Here is a 20,085-nt window from a genome sequence, read left to right as displayed (position 1 = left end):
GAACCCAGGAATTTGAGGTTGCTGTGAGCTAGGCTGACACCATGGCACTCTAGCCTGGGCAACAGAGTGAAACTATCTCAAAAAAAAATAAATAAAAAAATTGAAAATATTTAAATCAAGTAAAAAGCGTATAACAGTCATCTGGAAAAAACTCAGAACTTTTAAGAACATAATATAATCTGAATAAATGGAGAGATACAATATTTCTAGATGGTAAGATTCAATATCATCAAGACAGCTCCTCAAATTAGTTTATAAATTTAATGCAATCATAATCCAAGTTGTAATGGGATTTAAGGAACATTGATTCTAAAAATCACCTGTGGTAGTGTAAGTATACAAGAATAGCAAAGAAATAGAAAACTTTGTATTTCTTACTGTATTAAAGTGCATGATAAAACTATAATAATTAAAAAGGTCTGGAATTGACTCAGGAATAGAACAGAATAGAATCAAAAAATTGTTATGCATGTATGGAAATAAAATATGATTAATGGTGAGACAATTGGATAAAGCCACGTGGGGAAAAAAAGTAAAATTCTTACCTTTTACACACAAAAAGAACTTTTTACAATTTAAGGAGGTAAATATTCTTAACACACAAAAAATTCTCCTATATTTTCTTCAAATATTTGTATTATCTTGGGGGTGGGGAAGCCCTATTTAAAGCCCAGAAAGCTAAAGAAAGGTAAGAGTTTAGATTTCTTACAAATTAGAAACTTTTTTTGATGAAAATATGGCATGAATGATATTAATAAAAAGTGGCAGATGAGAAAATTAATAACTATAATATACAGGCAAATTATACATCAACAGAAAAGGAATATGGAAAAAAGTGATCAAGACAGTAAATGACAAAAATTGCAGAATATATATAATATGTTCATTCACATATGTATGCATCTTATACTATATATCTATATATATATTCATACTATGTCTTATCTATGTTCACATATTAACATGTACAGAGAAAGGTCTGGAAGAAATGCAAATTGTAGTTACATCAGGGCAGGAGAGAAAGGGAGGAAGGAGAGATGTTAGTGGAGACATTCAGTTTTAATTCTATATATAAATGATTTGAAATTTATTTTTACAATGAACACTTTTTACCTTACTGTATACTTCTTTAATTACATTCATATAAAAATGTATCCTCATTATTTAAAAAATTAAACCATAAAATAAGATGAAGAGTTAAAAAACAAACATCTCCATTCAAACACACTCCCCAAACCAATCTTCTCTCCTGGGAGGTAATTTCCATTAAAGCTTTCTCTCCTTTTTTTATCTTTAAAATATTCTTTAAAGAAAAAGTAGTCCATTTTTTTATATAAATAGAAGGAAAAAACAGGTAGTTACCAAAATAAGAAATAAATCGCTAATAAGTATATTTAAAATGTTCAACTTTAATACACAGAAATGCAAATAAAAACAATTTGCTATTTTTCACATGTCCAGGGCACTTACGAATAACTGTTTATAGCTGGTGTTCTGACTGGTGGGTGCCCATGCCAAATTGGTTTTTGTTATTTTGAATATCTCCTATGCCAAACAAATCAGTAAGTACCAAAATTAAGTGTATTTGCAGAAACAAATCCTGTTACATAAGTGAAACACCACTAGAGGGAATGCAAATTGATACAAACTTTTCTGTGCAACTTGGCAGTAATATCAGAAGCTGTAAAAATTGTATGTAAAACCACAAAAAATTATTAGAACTAATAAATGAGGTCAACAAAGTTGCAGAATACAAGATCAAGGATATGGAACTCAATTGGATTCCTATAACCTAGCACTGAACAATGCAAAAATGAAATTAAGAAAATAATTCCACTTGCAATAGCACCAAAGAGAACAAAATACTTAGAAATAAATTTTTAAAAAAGGGCCGGGCGCGGTGGCTCACGCCTGTAATCCTAGCACTCTGGGAGGCCGAGGTGGGCGGATCGTTTGAGCTCAGGAGTTCGAGACCAGCCTGAGCAAGAGTGAGACCCCATCTCTACTAAAAATAGAAAGAAATTATATGGACAGCTAAAAATATATATAGAAAAAATTAGCCGGGCATGGTGGTGCATGCCTGTAGTCCCAGCTACTCGGGAGGCTGAGGCAGTAGGATCGCTTGAGCCCAGGAGTTTGAGGTTGCTGTGAGCTAGGCTGACGCCATGGCACTCACTCTAGCCCGGGCAACAGAGTGAGACTCTGTCTCAAAAAAAAAAAAAAAAAAAAAAGAAGTGCAAGACATGTATGCTGAAAAGAAAACAATATTGAAAGAAATTAGAGAAGATTTAAATAAATTGAAAGACACCCCATTCACGAATTGGAAGACATATTTTTGTTACAATGGTCATACTCCCCAATTTGATCTACAGATTCAATACAATCCAGACTGAAATCCCAGCTGCCTTTTTTTCCTGACAGTAAATGACAAGCTAATCCTAAAATTCATATGGAAATGCAAGGAGCCCAGAATAGCCAAAACAATCTTGAAAAAGAACAAAGCTGGAGAACTCCATTTCAGACTTCAAAACTTACTACAAAGCTACAGTAATCAATACAGTGTGATACTGGCAGAAAGACACACATTTACATCAACCAAATAGAAATGAGAATACACATATGCACCCTTCTATTTATGGTCATTTGATTTTCGACACGGGTGCCAAGATAATTCAATGGGAGAAAACTGGTCTTTTTAACAAATGGTTCTGGAACAATTAGATATCCATATGTAAAAGATTGACGTCAGACCCCTACCTCACATCATATACAAAAATGAACTCAAAATGAATCATAGACTTAAATGTAAGACCTAAAATTCTTTGAAGAAAATATAGGAGTAGGCCGGGCGCGGTGGCTCACGCCTGTAATCCTAGCACTCTGGGAGGCCGAGGCAGGTGGATCGCTCAAGGTCAGGAGTTCGAGACCAGCCTGAGCAAGAGCGAGACCCCATTTCCACTAAAAATAGAAAGAAATTATATGGACAACTAAAAATATATATAGAAAAAATTAGCCGGGCATGGTGGCGCATGCCTGTAGTCCCAGCTACTTGGGAGGCTGAGGCAGTAGGATCGCTTAAGCCCAGGAGTTTGAGGTTGCTGTGAGCTAGGCTGACGCCACGGCACTCACTCTAGCCCGGGCAACAGAGCGAGACTCTGTCTCAAAAAAAAAAAAAAAAAAAGAAAATATAGGAGTAAATCTTCACAACCTTGGATGAAGCAAAGCCTTCTCAGATATGACATCAAAAGCACAAACGACAAAAGAAAAAATAACTAAAATGGACTTTTTCAAAATTAAGAACTTTTGCACTTCAAAGAACACCATCAAGAAAAGTGAAAAGACAGAACAGGAGAAAAATATTTTCAAATCATATATCTGATAAGGGATTTGTACCAGAATACATAAAGAACTCTTACAACTCAACAATAAAAGACAAATTGATCTAATTTTTAAATTGGCAAAAGATTTTAATAGACATCTTTCTCAAGAAAATGTACAAATGACCAATAAGCACATGAATTTGTTCAATTTCATTAGTTCTTATGGAAAGGCAAACCAAAACCACAAAGTGATACCACTTCACACTCACTAGGATGGCTACAATCAAACACAGACAATAATTAAGTCTTGGTGAGGATGAAGAAAAATCAGAACCCTCATGTTGCTGGTGGGACTGTAAAGTGGTACAGCCACTTTGGAAACAGTCAAGCAGTGCCTCAAAATAGTATACGCAGAGTCACCACATGAGCTAGTAATTCCATTCCTTGCCAAATGCCCAAGAGAACTGAAAACACAAAAGCAGTTCACAGCAGCAGTATTTGTAATAGTCAAAATGTGGAAACCACTCAAGTGTCCATCAGCTGATGAGTGGATAAACAAAACAACCTATGCACAATGAAATATTGTTTGACAATAAAAGGAATGAAGTACTGATACATACTGCAGCATGGATGACCCTTAAAAACATGATGCTAAGTGAAAGAAACTAGACTGAAAGGGCCACATAGGACTTCATTTATGTGAAATGTCCAGAATAGGCAAATTCATAGAGACAGAAAGTATTAATAGGTTAGTGATTACCAAAGGTTGAGGGAAGGGAGGAATGGGGAGTGACTACTAATAGGTATGGGTTCTTTTTGAAGTGATGAAAATGTTTTAAAATTAGATAGTGGTGATAGCTATACAACTCTGTAAATATACTGAAAATCCTTGCATGGTAGACTTTAAAAGGTCAATTTTACATGTGAATTATATCTCTGTAAAGCTATTTTTTAAAAAACACATACGCTCCCAGGTGCAGTGGCTCATGTCTGTAATCCCAGCACTTTGGAAAGCTGAGGAGGATCTCTTGAGGCCAGGAGTTCAAGACCAGCCTGGGCAGCATAGTGATACCCCATCTCTACAAAAAAATAAAAAAATAAAAATCAGCCAGGAGTGGTGGTGCACACCTGTAGCCCCAGCTATTCTGGAGGCTAAGCCAGGAGGATCGCTTAAGCCCAAGAGTTGGAGGCTGCAGTGAGCTATGATTACGCCACTGCACCCCAGTCTGGGTGACAGAGTGAGACCTCTCCAGGAAAAAAAAAAACAAAAAACTAAATATAATAAAAAACACATGTGCCAAAGCTCACAGAACGCTACACTAAAAGGGTGAGTTTTACTATATACCTTAATAAACTTAGCTTTAAAGATTCATCTACCCTTTTATCAATTTTAAGTACTCATCCTCAGAAAACACTAAAGAACATCGAGAAATTTAGCTTAAAGGATGTTTGTTACAGTACTGTTAAAAGAAGGAAATATATGTTAAACAGTAGGAGCCTGGATATTTATGCAATATTATATCGTCATTAAGAATGCCATAAGAAATTAATCATTGATGAAAAAAGGTAATAATATATCAGGCCTCAGCAGGAAACCGGGCACGTTTGGATTGGGTAATCTGAGCAGAGTTTAATAAAGGTGTTATTTATAAAGCAGGATGCAGCAAAATCACAAGTGATAGTGCAGTGCCCAGCCGGGGGGAGTGAAAAGTTATCAGACCCAGCGTGGAGGAGGCGGCTGCCAGACAGCCTGCCTTCCCTGGGAGGGACACAGCAAACCTGCTGAGACCCGGCCAGGAGCAATCCTGGGGAGTGAATATCCAGAACCTGCTCTCAGCTGATCCTACAGCCTCCTGCTGGTGCCACCAGTGGATGAAGCCAGCAGGACACCAGAGGGCAGGGGAGCCCTTGGGATAGTCTATGCAGGAGCAGGGTGGAAAGTGAATCTGAGGGACAGATGGAAGATACCCAGCATAGATGGTCATCGCAAGAAACAAAAGGAGTAGTTTACAAGGGACTACATTTTTTTAAAAATTACAGATAAACAATACATAACCACTTAAGAAATTCTGGAACAATTTACTCCAAGGGGTAAAAAGAATGGTTCACCCAGAGTTCCTAATAGTGACACAATTGGCAGTTGGTGAAGCCATTCGTTGTTGGGGACTATCTCGTGCATTTTAGGCCATTAGCATCCCTGGCCGCAGGGCACTAAACACCAAGAGGAACCTTAGGCATTGCAATAGCCGCAACAACTGAAAAACCTTAGCTACTTCCAGACATGGGATGGTACCACACCTTTGGTTTTGGTTTTTTTTTTCTTACCTGCATTTTAAAAATTTTTCGGCAAAGACTAGGTCTTGCTCTTGTGAAATGGAAAAGTTTTTTATTTTTATTTTTTTTTATTTACCTCTGAGAAGTCTTAATGGATGGAAAAGTTTTTTAAAGGAACTCAACAGGATAGTATAATAATTTAGATTCCAGCTCTCAGTAAATCCTATTTGTCCTTCTCCAACTAAGTTTGCTCATGACAGTAAGTAAATAAAAGGTGGCCTAACATTATTACATGGATACTATAATTCATTTTGAAATCATCAATATCAGGAAGGGCGCAATTAACTCAGCTTACTACAAATCACTTTTATTCTTCAAGTACTTGTAATATGTACTTGTAATATGAGATCACGGCATCCTCCAATTCACAGGTCAAGTACTGGATTGCTTCTAGCTGGTTATAAAATTTTAAAACGAAGGAAGTTACCACGACTTGGTTTCAACATGATGTTACATTGGCATAGCTTGAGTATCGTAGCAGGTAGAGCTACAACCACCCACGCGTGGGAAAGCCAGTGCTGGCGATTTTGATAAGTGATTTGAGTTTTATTTTGTTCTCTGTATTATTTCATTTCCTCAGGTTCAGGCAGGAAGTCGGGTTCTTAGTAATTCTTTTTGTTTCAGTATTTGGTTTTTACAAGGCAGAAAGTAGCATTTTTCTGGGGGCAGGTATATCTTAATCTCAGGAATGGGACAGTAATAATTTGCAACACATACACTCCTCTATCCCCAGATAAAGAATCAGTGGTTCCATATTTCAAAACATCCAAGAAACCATTCATAAGCTGTATCCTGATTCGGATATTAAAACATGAACAAAAAAGTATCTTAGAATCAATAAACACGGTACATCATTTCAAGTGATCCTTGGCATTTTAAATTTAAGAGTTTCTCTAATTAAAAAACATATTTTTAGATTAATAGGCTCATACTACTGATGAAAGTTTAAACCAGTAGACCTTTGGGGGAAGATAAATTCACAATACATCACAAAACTCTTAAATTTGTATGCCCTTTAACCCAATACTTTTACTTTAAGGAATTTTTCATCAAGAAAAGCACTGGAAAAATGTGGAAAGATGGACAAAGAAGGAAGATTGCTACAGCACTGGTTGTACTAGTACAACCTAGAAACACGTTAGTCTTCAAATAGCAGATTGAGGAAACCACGTATCATACTTCCTTATGATAGAAAACACTAATAACGTGAGAGATCTGGGACCGTGAAAAATGTTCATCTCATCGTAAATGCAAATGTTCATCTCATAGTACGTGCAAACAGCAGGTCGCACAACAGTAAGAAAAATCACACACACACACACACACACACACAAAATGCAAAGAAAAAAGTATAAAAGGAGTTTTAGAAAGAACTGAAGAAAATGGAAAGAGAAAAATCAAATTAAAAAAAAAAACCCTCAAACTTACAGGAGTTTTCCTTATTTGAGAGAACACACCAGGTCCCCACGTGTGTAATAATGGAAGAAAACACACTTATATAAAGGCACATCGTTGTGATAGTTCAGCTCTCTGGGAGGAAAGAAGATTCTACAAGTTTCCAGAAAGGTGGGGGAGGATTAACAACTGAAATAATAAAAAACAAAACAAAACAACAACAACAGAAAAACAGAATAGCTAGAGGACAATAGAGAAATAACTTTAAAACTCTGAAGAAAAACAATGTCCGATCTAACATTTTTTACCTAGTCAAACTATGAAGTACAGTTTAAAAGATGCAAGTCTCAATTTCCACATGCGAGAGGCTGTGTGTCCCCCGCAGTGGGAATAAGGCAAGACAAAAAAGGACACTCGACGTGGGAAACCAGGGATCCAACCCAGGAGAGACGGGAAGGGAATCTTCAGGGCAGTGGCACGGGATACCCCGCTCAGCTGTGCACAGGCCACCAGGCCTGGTGGGAACAGGTCAGAGGCCCCCAGAGAGACTGGCCATGAGGATGACTGAGAGCATACCCAATGTCTCTCAGCTTCCTGGCAGATTTAGACAACTAGGGTTAAATTAGTGACTAAGTACCTGGAGAACTAAGAAACTGAAAAAGAAAATTTACCGGCCCGAGCTGTTGGTCTGGAGCCGAGATACTTCAAAGCATTATTAAAATTGTGTGGGTCCCCATGAAACCCTACTATACCCAAGTTTACCAGGAGATCTGGATGGGAATGGGCTTGATGGGCTTCATTGTTTATAAAATCAGGAGCGCAGATAAAAGAAGTAAAGCTTTGAAAGCTCCCGCACCTGCTCGTGGTCATCACTAACCAGCCTCACTTGGAGTGCACAAGAGGGGGAACGTCAGTCTGCCTGTAGATCTCAGCAAGCTGTGTTAGATGGGAACGTGGAACATCCCGTACACTTGTATAAGTGCCGTCTACTTTGGCATGAATAAATGTGTCTGTGAGATGTACCACACCTGGGACTGCTTCAGTGTGTCGCCGCTCAGCTCCCTCCTGTGTGCCAGGCTTACTCGAATAGATCACTTGTAATGCAGGTGAATTTCAGATGAAATCAGAATCTTACTGAGCCGTTTATGGTTAGAAGCCCAAGGAACTGAAGGGTAAATATCTCAATTGTCACCAGAGTTGGTGATCAGGATCTAGAAACTCACGTTCTGATGCTCAATAAATGTTTGTTAAGCGTGAAAAAAAAAAAAAGAAAAGAAAAGAAAATTTACCAATACCAGGGAAAACAAGAAATTGGGCAGGAAAGGAAAAGCGTTCACAGCGGCTCAGCTGTGAGCAGTGTTTACGGTGTCTTAGGTCAACATTGGCTGTTGATCTAACTCAAATCATCTGATGACTATACAGATGCTCCTTGACTTACACTGGGGTTACATCTCAATAAACCCATCATAGGTTGGAAATATCAGAGGTCGAAAATGCATTTAATACACCCAGCCTACAAACATCATGGCCTAGGCTAGCCTACCTTAAACATGCTCAAAACGCTTACGTCAGTCTACAGTTGGGCAAAATCATCTGACACCACAGTACATGCAGAGCATCAGTTGTTCACCCTGGTGATGGTGTGGCTGACTGGGAGCTGCGGTTCGCTGCCACTGCCCATTATCAAATGAGAGTATCGCACCGCACATCATTAGCCTTAGGGAAAAAAAAAATCAAAATTCGAAGTATAGTTTCTACTGAATGCATATTGCTTTCCTACCATCTGTAAAGTTGAAAAATCCTAAGTCAAACCGTCATAAATCGGGACCTTCTGTACGGAGACACAGGAAGGATATGTGTATAATTGGAGGTGGGAAAGAGGTGGCCCAAAAGAGCTAAAGTCTCATCTTTAAGAGTAAGAAGGCGATGGATAATGCTACAATTGCGGTGGGGGAACCCCCATAATAGCATTATAAACATGTTTAGAGCTCTAAGAGATGAAGGTGGTGGAGAAAACTTGTATTTCTGCCTATAGGACAGAATCTTCAAAATATATAATTAGCTCCATCAAAAATAAAAACTCAACTAAAGTACTAATAAGGGTGAGTTTGCTTACATGTTTTTCCATCTTTTTCAAACAACTTAATGAAATCTAAAAAGATACGTGCCAACATGTCAACAGTGGTTATTCCTAGTGATGGGATTGTGGGCCATTTACATTTCTTCCTTCACTTTTATATTTCTGGAAAAGTATGCAACATAGAGCATATTGGTGCAAAATTTGAAAACAATAGGCATTTTCCTTCACGCCTGGTCCAAACCAGCCCCCCACCCCCCCATCCCCCATCCCCCATCCCCGGGGTAGAAGCACCATCTCTGTCATTTTAGCTTCTGTTTGCCCTGCTGAGGCAGGGGAGCCTGCCAACTCCTTCATTCACACAGCAAATATTTGTTGAATGCCTAAGAGCCAGGCCCTGCAAGGTGATTCCAATATCTTTAGCTTTTTAATGGGCCTCCTGAAGTCCTCAGTACCAGCTGAGGGAATTGGATGAAGAGTGGGCTAAGCCAACACTTCACAAACTTTATGTGCACAAGAGCCACCAGGGGATGGATTCAGTAGGTCTGGGGAGGGACCTGAGACTCTCGGGAGGGAAGCAAGCTACTTGATGTACAGGTTTTGCTGAAGGTTTCTCAAAGCAGCTGCCCAAGTCTCCAGACCCTTGTACTCCATGATGGTCTCTTATTCTCTAGCTCCCGCAGAGTTAGATTTCAATCCCACAAGTGTTTAAACCAAAGTCTGTGAGATACAGTAGAAGGGACACTGCTTAGGTGGCTGGAAGCTGTCTGACTGCCGGCAGTTAAAAGCAGGGCCCTGGAGAAACGCAGGCCTGGGTCTGAATCCCAGCCCCACCATCCACAGGTGTGATTTACTTCCCCACTCTAGGCCTCAGTTTCTTCACATATAAAATGGGGATGATAACTGAAGCCACTTCCACAGAGTAGGGTTGTTGTGTGGGCTACATGAGGATATGAAGGCATCTAAAGGGCTTGACAAGCCCCTTACATATGACGAAGACTCAGTGCCCACTACTGTTAACAGGGATCCAGTCCTTTCTCAGCCGTCAGGACTGGCTGGGACTTCTGGGGGAGATTCCTTGATTTTAGTCTAAGCCTCCACGCCTTCCAACGCAGAGGAGGACGCACATGCCCTGCCCCCTTTCTAGGAATGTTCTCTGCCTAAACCAGGATATGTGCAGAGCACCAGGCAGAAAACCCCTTTTGTCCTCAAACAGGTTGAGGCCCTCAGATTTTATTCAGTGAATTTTTCCTGATTCACCTTAATCTTACTACTGGGGAGATAATTAGGAAGATAAAGAAGCCCTTCCCTCTCTCCCTGATGTTAGGAAAGCTGTGCTTTCAGGGAGGAGGCCATCCACGTGGAGATCAGGTGAGGGGAACACCAGGTGTCCCTGCCGCTCAACCCAAACTCAATGCCTACCAAGCATCCTGCTCCCAGGACACGCCATCCAGGGGCCCAGCAAGCTGGATTTCTTCCCCTACAGACATACTGAGAATTACGACCCTCTCTTCCCCAGGAGCCCGAGTTGATTAGACCTCGTTTGGAGAGGTGTCTGAGTTTTGCACTTTGGGAAGAAAGCGAGGCTGAGCAAAAAGGGTTCCCCTAAGCTCGCAGGAGCATCTGAGCAGGCTCCATCCCGAGAAGCACGGCGAGTGCACGCGCGCGGGGTCCCTCTGCGCGCCCCCCGCCCCCAACGCCTGCCCCGGCCCGTTCGCACTCACGATCTCGGCCACGATGAGGAGCCCAGGCAGGGTGCGGAGGAACTCCCGGTCGTAGGCGAAGCTGCTGCTGCTGGTGGAGAAGTTCTCGGCGAAGGAGCTGGTGGTGGTGGTGACGGTGTGCGAACGGGCGCGCTGCGGGTCCTCCATCGTTGCGCCCCAGCCGGGCTGGCCAGTCCCCGGGGACCCCCAGCGCGTCCGGGGCTGGACGCGCGGCCCTGCGCCCCGGGGACACCGGCGAGGGGGAGGGGAGCGTGCCGAGGGCCGTCCAGGCGCGGCGCGTGTACCTCGAGTGCGTGGCGCCCCTGGCTCCTCGGTGCGCGGGCTCTGGGGCTGCGCGGGGGCCCAAGAGGAAGAGGAGAGCGAGCGAGGGGAGGCCGCCGGGCGGCCGAGCAGACGGCGGAGGCCGGGAGCAGAGGAGGGGGCGTGGAGAGGGGCGGGCGGGAGGCGGGCAGGAGAGGGACCGCCCCGCGGAGGCGCCGCGAGCTCGCGGCCTCGTCACCTGCTGCAGGACACCAGGCGGCCGAGAGGGCGCCGGGTCGCGCCCAGGGTCGCTGGGTGGGCAGCCCGGCGGGCGGCGAGGAGGAGAGAGCGCAGGGGTCCTCCTGGCCGCCTGCCGCACCCGCGCTCCGGGCCCTTGCCTCCGTCAGGCTCCGCCTCACTGGGGCCCGCAGCCGCCGACCTGTTTCCACCTGGCCTGGGCGGGGGCCGCGGGCACTGGGGGTGGGGGGCGGTCCCTTAAGGAAACCCAGGCCTCCACGGGTTCCGTGGCTCCAAGACTCTGCCGCGGGGGACTGAGCGACGACCGAGGCAGAGGGTGGACAGAGCGGCTGGAATTACGACCCGGCCGGACCTTAGACCCGAGATCGATGAGAGGCCGCCAGGAGTGTCCGGGAGACGGCTGGAGCTTCTCGCCCTCCCGCTGCGGCCGTCTCCAAAGCCTGGCGTTATTTCCTGCCGGCCCTGTCGGGAACGATTTGAGGAACCAACGAATAGCTGGGCTTTGAGGACGAGACGCTTCCAGGGTTTGCCTGCGGCTCCGTCGCGGGAACCCGTGGAGCCTGGGCGACTGCGCCTGGGCCGGAGGCAGAGCGGGGAGGTGTTTGGGGGTCTCTAGTCAAGATGAATCAGCGTGACCGTCCCATCACCCCTGGAAAAAAACGTTTCAAGAAAGCGTGGAAGGTGTGGTTTGTGCAAAGTGAAGTTTATGTCAAACAGGCTGTGCTTTCATGAGATGGTGGAGAGGACGAGGGCACCACATTTAGCGGGGCAAGTTATTACAGGGTCAGGTCAGACCTGAGCGCAAACACGGGCACTTGCGTTTACAAACTGTCTGATCGTGAGGAAATGGCTCTACTTTTCTGGGTCTCAGTGGTGCCATCTGTAAAATGCAGGCTTTGATAGATGGACCTCTGACCAAAAAGATTGTCTTCGTTGTGGTCCCTCCTATTTTGTGAAAGGGTGGCAAGAAACATTTTATCCAGAAACCACCAAGGGAAAAGGAAATAATCTTTGGCCACAAATAGAGGGTAGCTTTCGGTTCACAGTGAAGGCATTCCGGCTGATCTGTTCCAAGATAGGGTGGAAAAAAGGTCAGAAGGGACATTTTATTCGCGATGTCTTATCAGCTGTGTTGAGAAGAAAGCAAAAACTACATTCTAATAAAACAAGGAAATTAGTTTCTATGAAGTGTAGGGCCTAGCCAGGAGGACCTCAGGGAGTAAAAGTTAAGGCTTCAAAAGGGTGGCAAAGATGAAGATTTGGAGAAATTCCATCCATGTGCGTGTTTGGTAAGTACCTTGGGCTGGTGGATAAATACAACAAAAAATTTAAATATGGCACTTTCCCCCTAGAGCAATAGTTTCTCAAAGTGGTCCCAGGACTAGCACTGGGAATTTGTCAGAAATGCACATTCTCAAGCCCCACCCAGACCCACTTAATCAGAAACTCTGAGGGTGGAGCATCGAAGCTGTGTTTTAACAAGCTCTCCAACAGACACTGATGCATGCTGAAGTTTGAGAGCTGCTGGTTTAGAGAAAACTGCTAGTGAAGATGAGGAATAAGAGATACACACGTGAAATGGCTGGAAGAGCCTAAGGCATCATGCATGACATTTAGTGAACGTGTAAGACAGAAAGGAAGTCTAGACAGCTCTATTTCCATAATACAAAGGACAGTCCTTTCTTGAAACTCTTGGGTTCAGGTAGACTTCCGAATTCAGATTTTTTTAAATTTAGAAAGGTAAAATGTACATGTATAGTATATTACATAACAGCCTCAGTGAACACTGTTATGTAATTAGTTACACTAATTTTCTGCAATGAAAATATATGAGTGACATAGTGTATGCTTGGGTTATCTTTTGCAATGTAACAAATGTTTCCCAAACATTAGTGATCTAAAATAACCATTTTATTTGCCCAAGAATTTGTGGGCCAGGAATTTGGGCAGGGCTTGGCTGGCAGGTTCTTCTGCTCTGTGTGGTATTGATTGGAATCATTCACTGAGGGTGGGTGAGCAGCTGAAAAGTGGCTAGAAGATCCAAAAAGGCTTCATTTGCTTTCCAGCACTTCAATGCCCTTTCAACTAGACTCTCTCTCCATGAAGCTTGAGCTTTCTCATAGCATGGTGGGCTCAGAGTAGTTGGACTTCTACATGGCAGCTGGTTAGTAGAAGGGACTTTCTAGGGGAGGCAAACACAAAAGCAGATGTCTTAAGGCCCAGCCCTGAAAGCTACACAGCATCATTTCTGCCACATTCCATTGGTCAAAGCCAATGAATAACAAGGCCAGCCAGATTCGAACGGAAGTGAAACAGCTACCACATCTGGACAGGAGGAGCAGCACAGAATTGTGGCCCTCTTTTAATCCACTGAGATTTAAAAAGACAATAAATAGCTTCACATAAGTTTAAGTTAGGGTTTTCTACCAAATACATTTTCTGCAAACTTAAGAAGAAACTTTTAGTTTTCAGTTTTTGGGATTTCTGGATTGCACAGAAACATTTGCATACTGGTTGCTTGCAAAGTGGCTTGCCTCTTTCCAACTGCTGCTTAAATTCAGATGCTCATCTTCTACCTGGAACCCTCCTTAGAGCCCATTCCTCCAATAACAACCTTATCCAGTTCACCTCTCATCTTCCTGCAAGAATTATTGTCTTGAAACCGCAGGCTAAGGTATCACTGTGCACAGTGTAAGGGCTTTTATAAGGTAGTTCAAACTATCTCCTCCAATCCCTTTTCCCATTCTAGAATGCATCCCATTTCAGCCCCAAATGCATCTTTCACATCTCTGTAAGTGTGACCACTTTATGCCCATAACCAGCTTTTCTCTCAGCCTAGAAATCCTCCTACCTTTATGCACAGCTCAAAATCTTCATTCTTCACAGCCCATTTAAAATACCACCTTTTCTGTGATTTCTCTGGATTTCTATGAGCTTTGTTCTTTTTTGTTTTAGAATTCATTAATTTTATGTACTTTCCACTCCTTTTCGAGCAACATGAATTATCTTTGACACCCTCCTGCCACAGGAGATATTGAATGAATGCTAAGGCCCAAACTTTATTCTTAAATGCAGAAAAATGTCAAAGGAAAAGGTAAACGCTGTCCTTCCATAAAGACTTCATGCAGGCCGGGCGCGGTGGCTCACGCCTGTAATCCTAGCACTCTGGGAGGCCGAGGCGGGTGGATCGCTCAAGGTCAGGAGTTCAAGACCAGCCTGAGCAATGAGCGAGACCTCGTCTCTACTAAAAATAGAAAGAAATTATCTGGCCAACTAAAATATATATAGAAAAAAAAAAATTAGCTGGGCATGGTGGCGCATGCCTGTAGTCCCAGCTACTCGGGAGGCTGAGGCAGTAGGATTGCTTAAGCCCAGGCGTTTGAGGTTGCTGTGAGCTAGGCTGACGCCACGGCACTCACTCTAGCCTGGGCAACAAAGCAACACTCTGTCTCAAAAAAAAAAAAAAAAAAGACTTCATGCAGAGCAGAGCTTTGAGTTGAGACTTGTGGGAAGCATCCAATTTGTAAAAATGGAGAAGAAAGTGGAAAGCTGGAACATCACCCCAGCCTACAGGTACAGCCTAAGTGACACCACATGTGCCAAGATGAGCAGGTCCTGTGCAAACAGGCATGGAGGAGTCTAAGGAGACCTGTTTGCGTGGGGTGTAGGGTTGAGGGTGTGTGCAGAGTCTGAAATACGGTTGCCACAAGGCCATACTACCCAACAGGCAAAAGTTATGAGAGACAGCACTCTCAAAGGCCCACAGAGCCTAGGCCACTCCGTGGGGCCCAGGATTCATCAGTAATTTAAATAAATAAATGGGCAGGTTATGACTTCCATGTGCCCTCTGAGGACGAGAGGACCAAGGGTCATTCTCATTTAAAAGGTACATCTCATAGGTTGATCTATGTTTCTCTGCATTGTTATTCTAGTTTAATTATGGTTGTTTCAGTCAAGAATCATCAATGGATGCTAAAGTTAGTGGGTGACAGTGTGATGCAAAAAAGGATATTTACATGACCTCAAAGTCTCTCCCTGGAAGATACTATTTTCCTTTGAAATTTGTAACTTTACAGTAGAGAAACCTTTGGGACACCACCAGACAGCATGTACCTTCTGATTTGATACATTGAGAAGGGTCCAACTTGATTTCCATGGTATTCTTGCCAAAATGCATAACCTGAATGTAATCAGGAGGAGGAAAAGAACAGACAGACCAAAATTGAGGGACATTTTATCGTTAAGTTCATGAAAGACATGAACTCTTCCACACTAAAAGAGACTAAGGAGACCTGACAGTGAAATGCAATGTAAAATCTTAGAGTCTTGGCCAAAAAAAGAACATCAATGGGACAACTGGTAAAATAAATTTTGTAGATCAGATAATAGCTTTGTATCTATGTTAATGTCATGATTTTGATTCTTGTAGCCTAGTTAACTTGAGATGTTAACATTTAGGGAATCTAGGTAAAAGTTTACAGAAAATCTTTTTACTATTTTTGCAGATTATGAGTCTGGAAGGATTTTAAAAAGTTAAGAAAATAAGAATAATTATTTATGGTTGATTAAAAATAGAGTTCTCTAATCCCAACTGTAGTTCACATTCTCCAAGCACATTAGATTCTGTGATTTATCCATCCCAGAATTTCCTGCCTTCCCTCATCTTGCTATTAGTGTATGGCTGGTAGGGAAACCAGGAGCTTGGGTGAGATGTGAGAATGTTCTTCCCACTCTAGTCCCAAAAGCCACCAGTTAGTCTAGTCTGTCTTCAATTTGAAAACAGGCAGAGATGGGGCCCAAATCCGTTTGCCAATGAACTTCTGGGTCAGGGGTTTGTTTGGGTTCCAAGAGGCTCTATCAATTTGACCAGAGGTCTTAAGCTCAAGTGACCATAGGGTTAGGCAGATAAGGTTAGATAATAAGTGAATCAGGCCACGTTGTTTTCAGAATAGCCTCTTGAATTGTATTCTTCTGAACCAGACACATTTTGGCTGAAGTATTAACTTTGTGGAAAGTTCTTCACTTACACAAAAAGTATATTCACTTCATTTTTCTTGAAACATGACCTCCTAGGTCTCACTTTTGTTTTTCTGCTTTAGTTTGAGACACAGGGAGAGGAAATATTTTACTTTCCTCTTTCCATAAGGAAAGCAACAAACATTTGGAGAATCTGGGAATGTCATGAAATCAGTCCCCAACATTTGAACCCAGCTGGGGCAGGAATAGGGAGTGGTGGGGTCTGTGGGGAACAGGAGCACAAGGCCTTTAAAGGGACCACCTCAGTTTCTGCTCCACCTCATTGTTGCCATGTAAGAATTTGGACCTAGTGTTGCCAGAAATCCTGATGTTTACATATTGGCAGCTAATATCCATTGTTTTAAAACCCTATATGCTGACTTTGTGGGCCAAAGAAATATATCTGAGAACCATCAGTTAACACTCTCTGATTTAGGCAAACAAAGAAAACTTTCTTCTCCTGCCCCAGCTTCCCCAACCTCCCCTGCAACGCCCTCCAGAGACCTCAGAGAATACAAAATTTAGGTCAAGAAGGTGATTCTTAAGCGCAGAGTAGCTGGAGGAAATGTTGAGGAGAGTGGTGAATAAAATGTCATACAAATGGGACGGTGCTAAGGGTAGAAAAGGGTTTTCTGAAGCCAAGGAAGGTTAATATTGGGAGAATATGGAGGCTAAGTATCAACTTATTTAGGTTGGACGTGGCGGCTCACACCTGTAATCCTAACACTTTGGGAGGCAGAGGCAAGAGGATCACTTAAGCCCTGAGTTCAAGGCTGCAGTGAGCTATGATTGCACCACTGTACTCCAGCCTGGGCATTAGAGCAAGAAAACAAAAAAAAAAATTAATAAAAAGAATCAATTTATTTAGAAGTAGGGATTCTTAGAACATAAAAGAATAATAATGGATTTTTTGTTGGTGTATTTTGTGTCACACACTGTCTTAATTTTAAATAATTTTATTAAGTCCCAGATCTTTTTAAAAATTTGGGGCATCAAGGCCGGGCGCGGTGGCTCACGCCTGTAATCCTAGCACTCTGGGAGGCCGAGGTGGGCGGATCATTTGAGCTCAGGAGTTCGAGACCAGCCTGAGCAAGAGCGAGACCCCATCTCTACTAAAAAGTAGAAAGACATTATATGGACAACTAAAAAATATATATAGAAAAAATTAGCCGGGCATGGTGGCGCATGCCTGTAGTCCCAGCTACTCGGGAGGCTGAGACAGGAGGATCGCCTGAGCTCAGGAGTTTGAGGTTGCTGTGAGCTAGGCTGACGCCACGGCACTCACTCTAGCCTGGGCAACAGAGTGAGACTCTGTCTCAAAAAAAAAAAAAAAAAAAAAAAAAAAATTTGGGGCATCTTGATCTCAATGAGAAAGATGGACTCCTCAAAGTTCTTAACTGTGTTCATTGGCTCCACAAATTTATTTTCCTATGATGTGCCACTCACTATTGCAATACACAGCTCAGTAAGACACTGTCCCTCTCCTTAATACATCATCAGGGAAGTGAGAGAGAGACCAGTACATCAGGATGGGTGGGACCCCTACCAGGTCACACGTGGGCCCAGGGTCAGTCTGGAGCTCAGGCACAGTTTGCTCAAGGAGCAGACATTTACACTGTTTTCAAGGGCCATTCAACTTTTGCTAAGCAAAGAATAAGGAGATAGAGGAGGAAATTCCAGGAGGAGGGACACGACCCCTCCCAGCAGGAAGCACTGGTGTTTGCTGAGAAATGCTGCTGGCTAGAGGGAATTTCAATCCTTTCCCTCTCCAGCCAGGAAACAATGGGCCCTCCCTGCTTCTTCTCTGTTCCTTCAACAAACATTCACTAACTGTTCCTCCAAGGTGACGATTTGGAGAAATTCCATCAATGAGCATTTATGAAGCTTGAGGTCATACCATACTCTTGTTCGAGACAGGGAAAGGGCACAGGGGTATGCATTAATATGTGTGTATATATGTATAAAATCTTAGAGGGGTGAAACACTTGGGTATTTCTTAGTCTGCAGGCGTTTTACTTTTTTGGCCACTAGTGTGCCAAACCGGTAGAAAATTAAATTGAATATATATATATATATATATATAAATGTTTCCACAAAACAAGGATCAGTAAGAGAACATGGGATGGGTGGGTACATGGTTAACTTTGCCCTCTAGGGTGGCTTGGTTGACCCCACACCAGATTGCAGAGCAGAAAATAACTGAGGTTTGTTGAAGGAAGGGCAAGTTTTCCTGATACACGTCTTGCAGGGGCCGTTTATCACATTCAAACAAGGAAACAGACGGCATAAATCACCGCCAGGCGGAAACCCATGAGTGGACTGTTGTCTGAGGATGAGGCCCAAGTGAGACGAACATTGGTTTCAGATCAGCTGAGTTTGGAGGGGCCGCCCTGGAAGTTCCAAGGAATGGCGGGAAATCGGAAGGCAGCTGCTGCTAAAAATACCCTGTGCTTGTTAGTAGCACCTTGTGAAAGTTCCATGGGCCAAAACGTAAAGGCTTTATTTGTAGGACTGAAAAAAAATTCTAGGATCTTTTAAAAGAACTTGAAACAGGTGAATTTGAAGGTCCCAATGCCAATACCTTTCATTCATTGGCGTTAAGTAGGCACCCAGGTGCAAATTCGTCTGCCCAAGGAGCTGCAGGATCGGGGGCCTGTCCTTCCAAAGCTGACCACACCTAAAGAAGTGCCGGGATACTTCCAAAATGAAATCAGAAACGCATCAAAAAAATTGGGCAGCAGAGATGAAAAGCAGAATAATTATACCCATAATGTGCCTCACCAGAAGACTCTCCGAAAGGAGCACATTAAGCAAGCAATTTAGGGGGTGGTTATTTGCTTACCAAGTACTTTTGCTTTAGAAAGAATTAATTGGAGGGTTCTTCTGACCCCGAAAGGGCCAACAAACATTTGTGTGTTTATAGACAGTTAACCATTTGACTGAGGAGTGATGGTGGAGCCGAGAAATTTAAAGGTGGCTAGAGTCTTTGTCTAAAAAGTCATCACCAAGAAATATCAATAAAACACCGAATTTGTACAAAAAGGTATATTTAATTATGCTTCTTGAAGAATTGCTGGCAGATAAAAGGTACAATGTATTATGGGGTTCTAGAAATTCTATCGCCTATCTGTTTATAATGCTAAGAATCACTCCCTCCTTTGTTTTTTAATTCCCATGTTCAAGTCCACTTTGCAGGAAGGTAAGTAACTGTTCCTTAGGTCCCAGCATGTGCTCATTTGGGGGTTATGGAGGAGGCCATGGGCCAGGGTAGCAAGGCCTTGTTGCATGAGCTAAAGTAATATTAGCTTCAGGCTTATTACTGGGTGACAAACTGTTCTCCCCTCCCTTGACCTGGTGAATCTGTAACCAGAAAACCCAGTTAGATCTCCTGGCACACTCAGAGGCTGGGGGCTGATGGAGCAGGGGAAGGGACACCTCCGTGGGATCTACCCTTCCAGAGTGGGGGAGCCTGGTGCCTTGCCTGCGAGGGCCCCCAAACGTATCATAAACTTGAGAGAATGATGGCGCTGCCAGAGAGAATGGAATTCGCTGTGGACACCTAGCCTGGTGCCTGGCAGATGGTAAACATTCAACAAGATGTGAGGAGAGAATGGGGTAAAAAGTGGTACTTTGCCTAAAACCAGAGTATTGTGGGGCCTCTAAACAGGTCACTGTGGACAGCTGAGCCAGCTTGGCAGAGAGCCTCACACTTCATTATTCT

At 43.0% G+C, this 20,085-nt stretch overlaps 1 protein-coding gene and 1 pseudogene across 2 annotated transcripts in view; one reads left to right on the top strand and one right to left on the bottom strand.

Moving 5' to 3' along the window:
- LOC138387763 (ATP synthase subunit ATP5MJ, mitochondrial pseudogene) overlaps nucleotides 1-8,296 on the top strand; it is a 39,123-nt pseudogene extending 30,827 nt beyond the window's left edge.
- Nucleotides 1-11,244, bottom strand: part of CMTM8 (CKLF like MARVEL transmembrane domain containing 8) — a 102,407-nt gene extending 91,163 nt beyond the window's left edge. For both annotated transcript variants that reach the window (XM_069473353.1, XM_069473352.1), the window contains exon 1: nucleotides 10,851-11,244. In XM_069473353.1, coding sequence (XP_069329454.1) covers nucleotides 10,851-10,997 — 147 coding nt within the window. In that variant the 5' untranslated portion in view covers nucleotides 10,998-11,244. The remainder of the gene's footprint in view (nucleotides 1-10,850) is intronic.
- Nucleotides 11,245-20,085: the final 8,841 nt, after the last annotated feature.

Source organism: Eulemur rufifrons, chromosome 7, assembly GCF_041146395.1.
Source record: "Eulemur rufifrons isolate Redbay chromosome 7, OSU_ERuf_1, whole genome shotgun sequence".
NCBI lineage: Eukaryota > Metazoa > Chordata > Mammalia > Primates > Lemuridae > Eulemur > Eulemur rufifrons.
The sequence above is the reverse complement of the archived record's forward strand: the minus strand, read 5'-3'. Positions and strand labels throughout refer to the sequence as shown.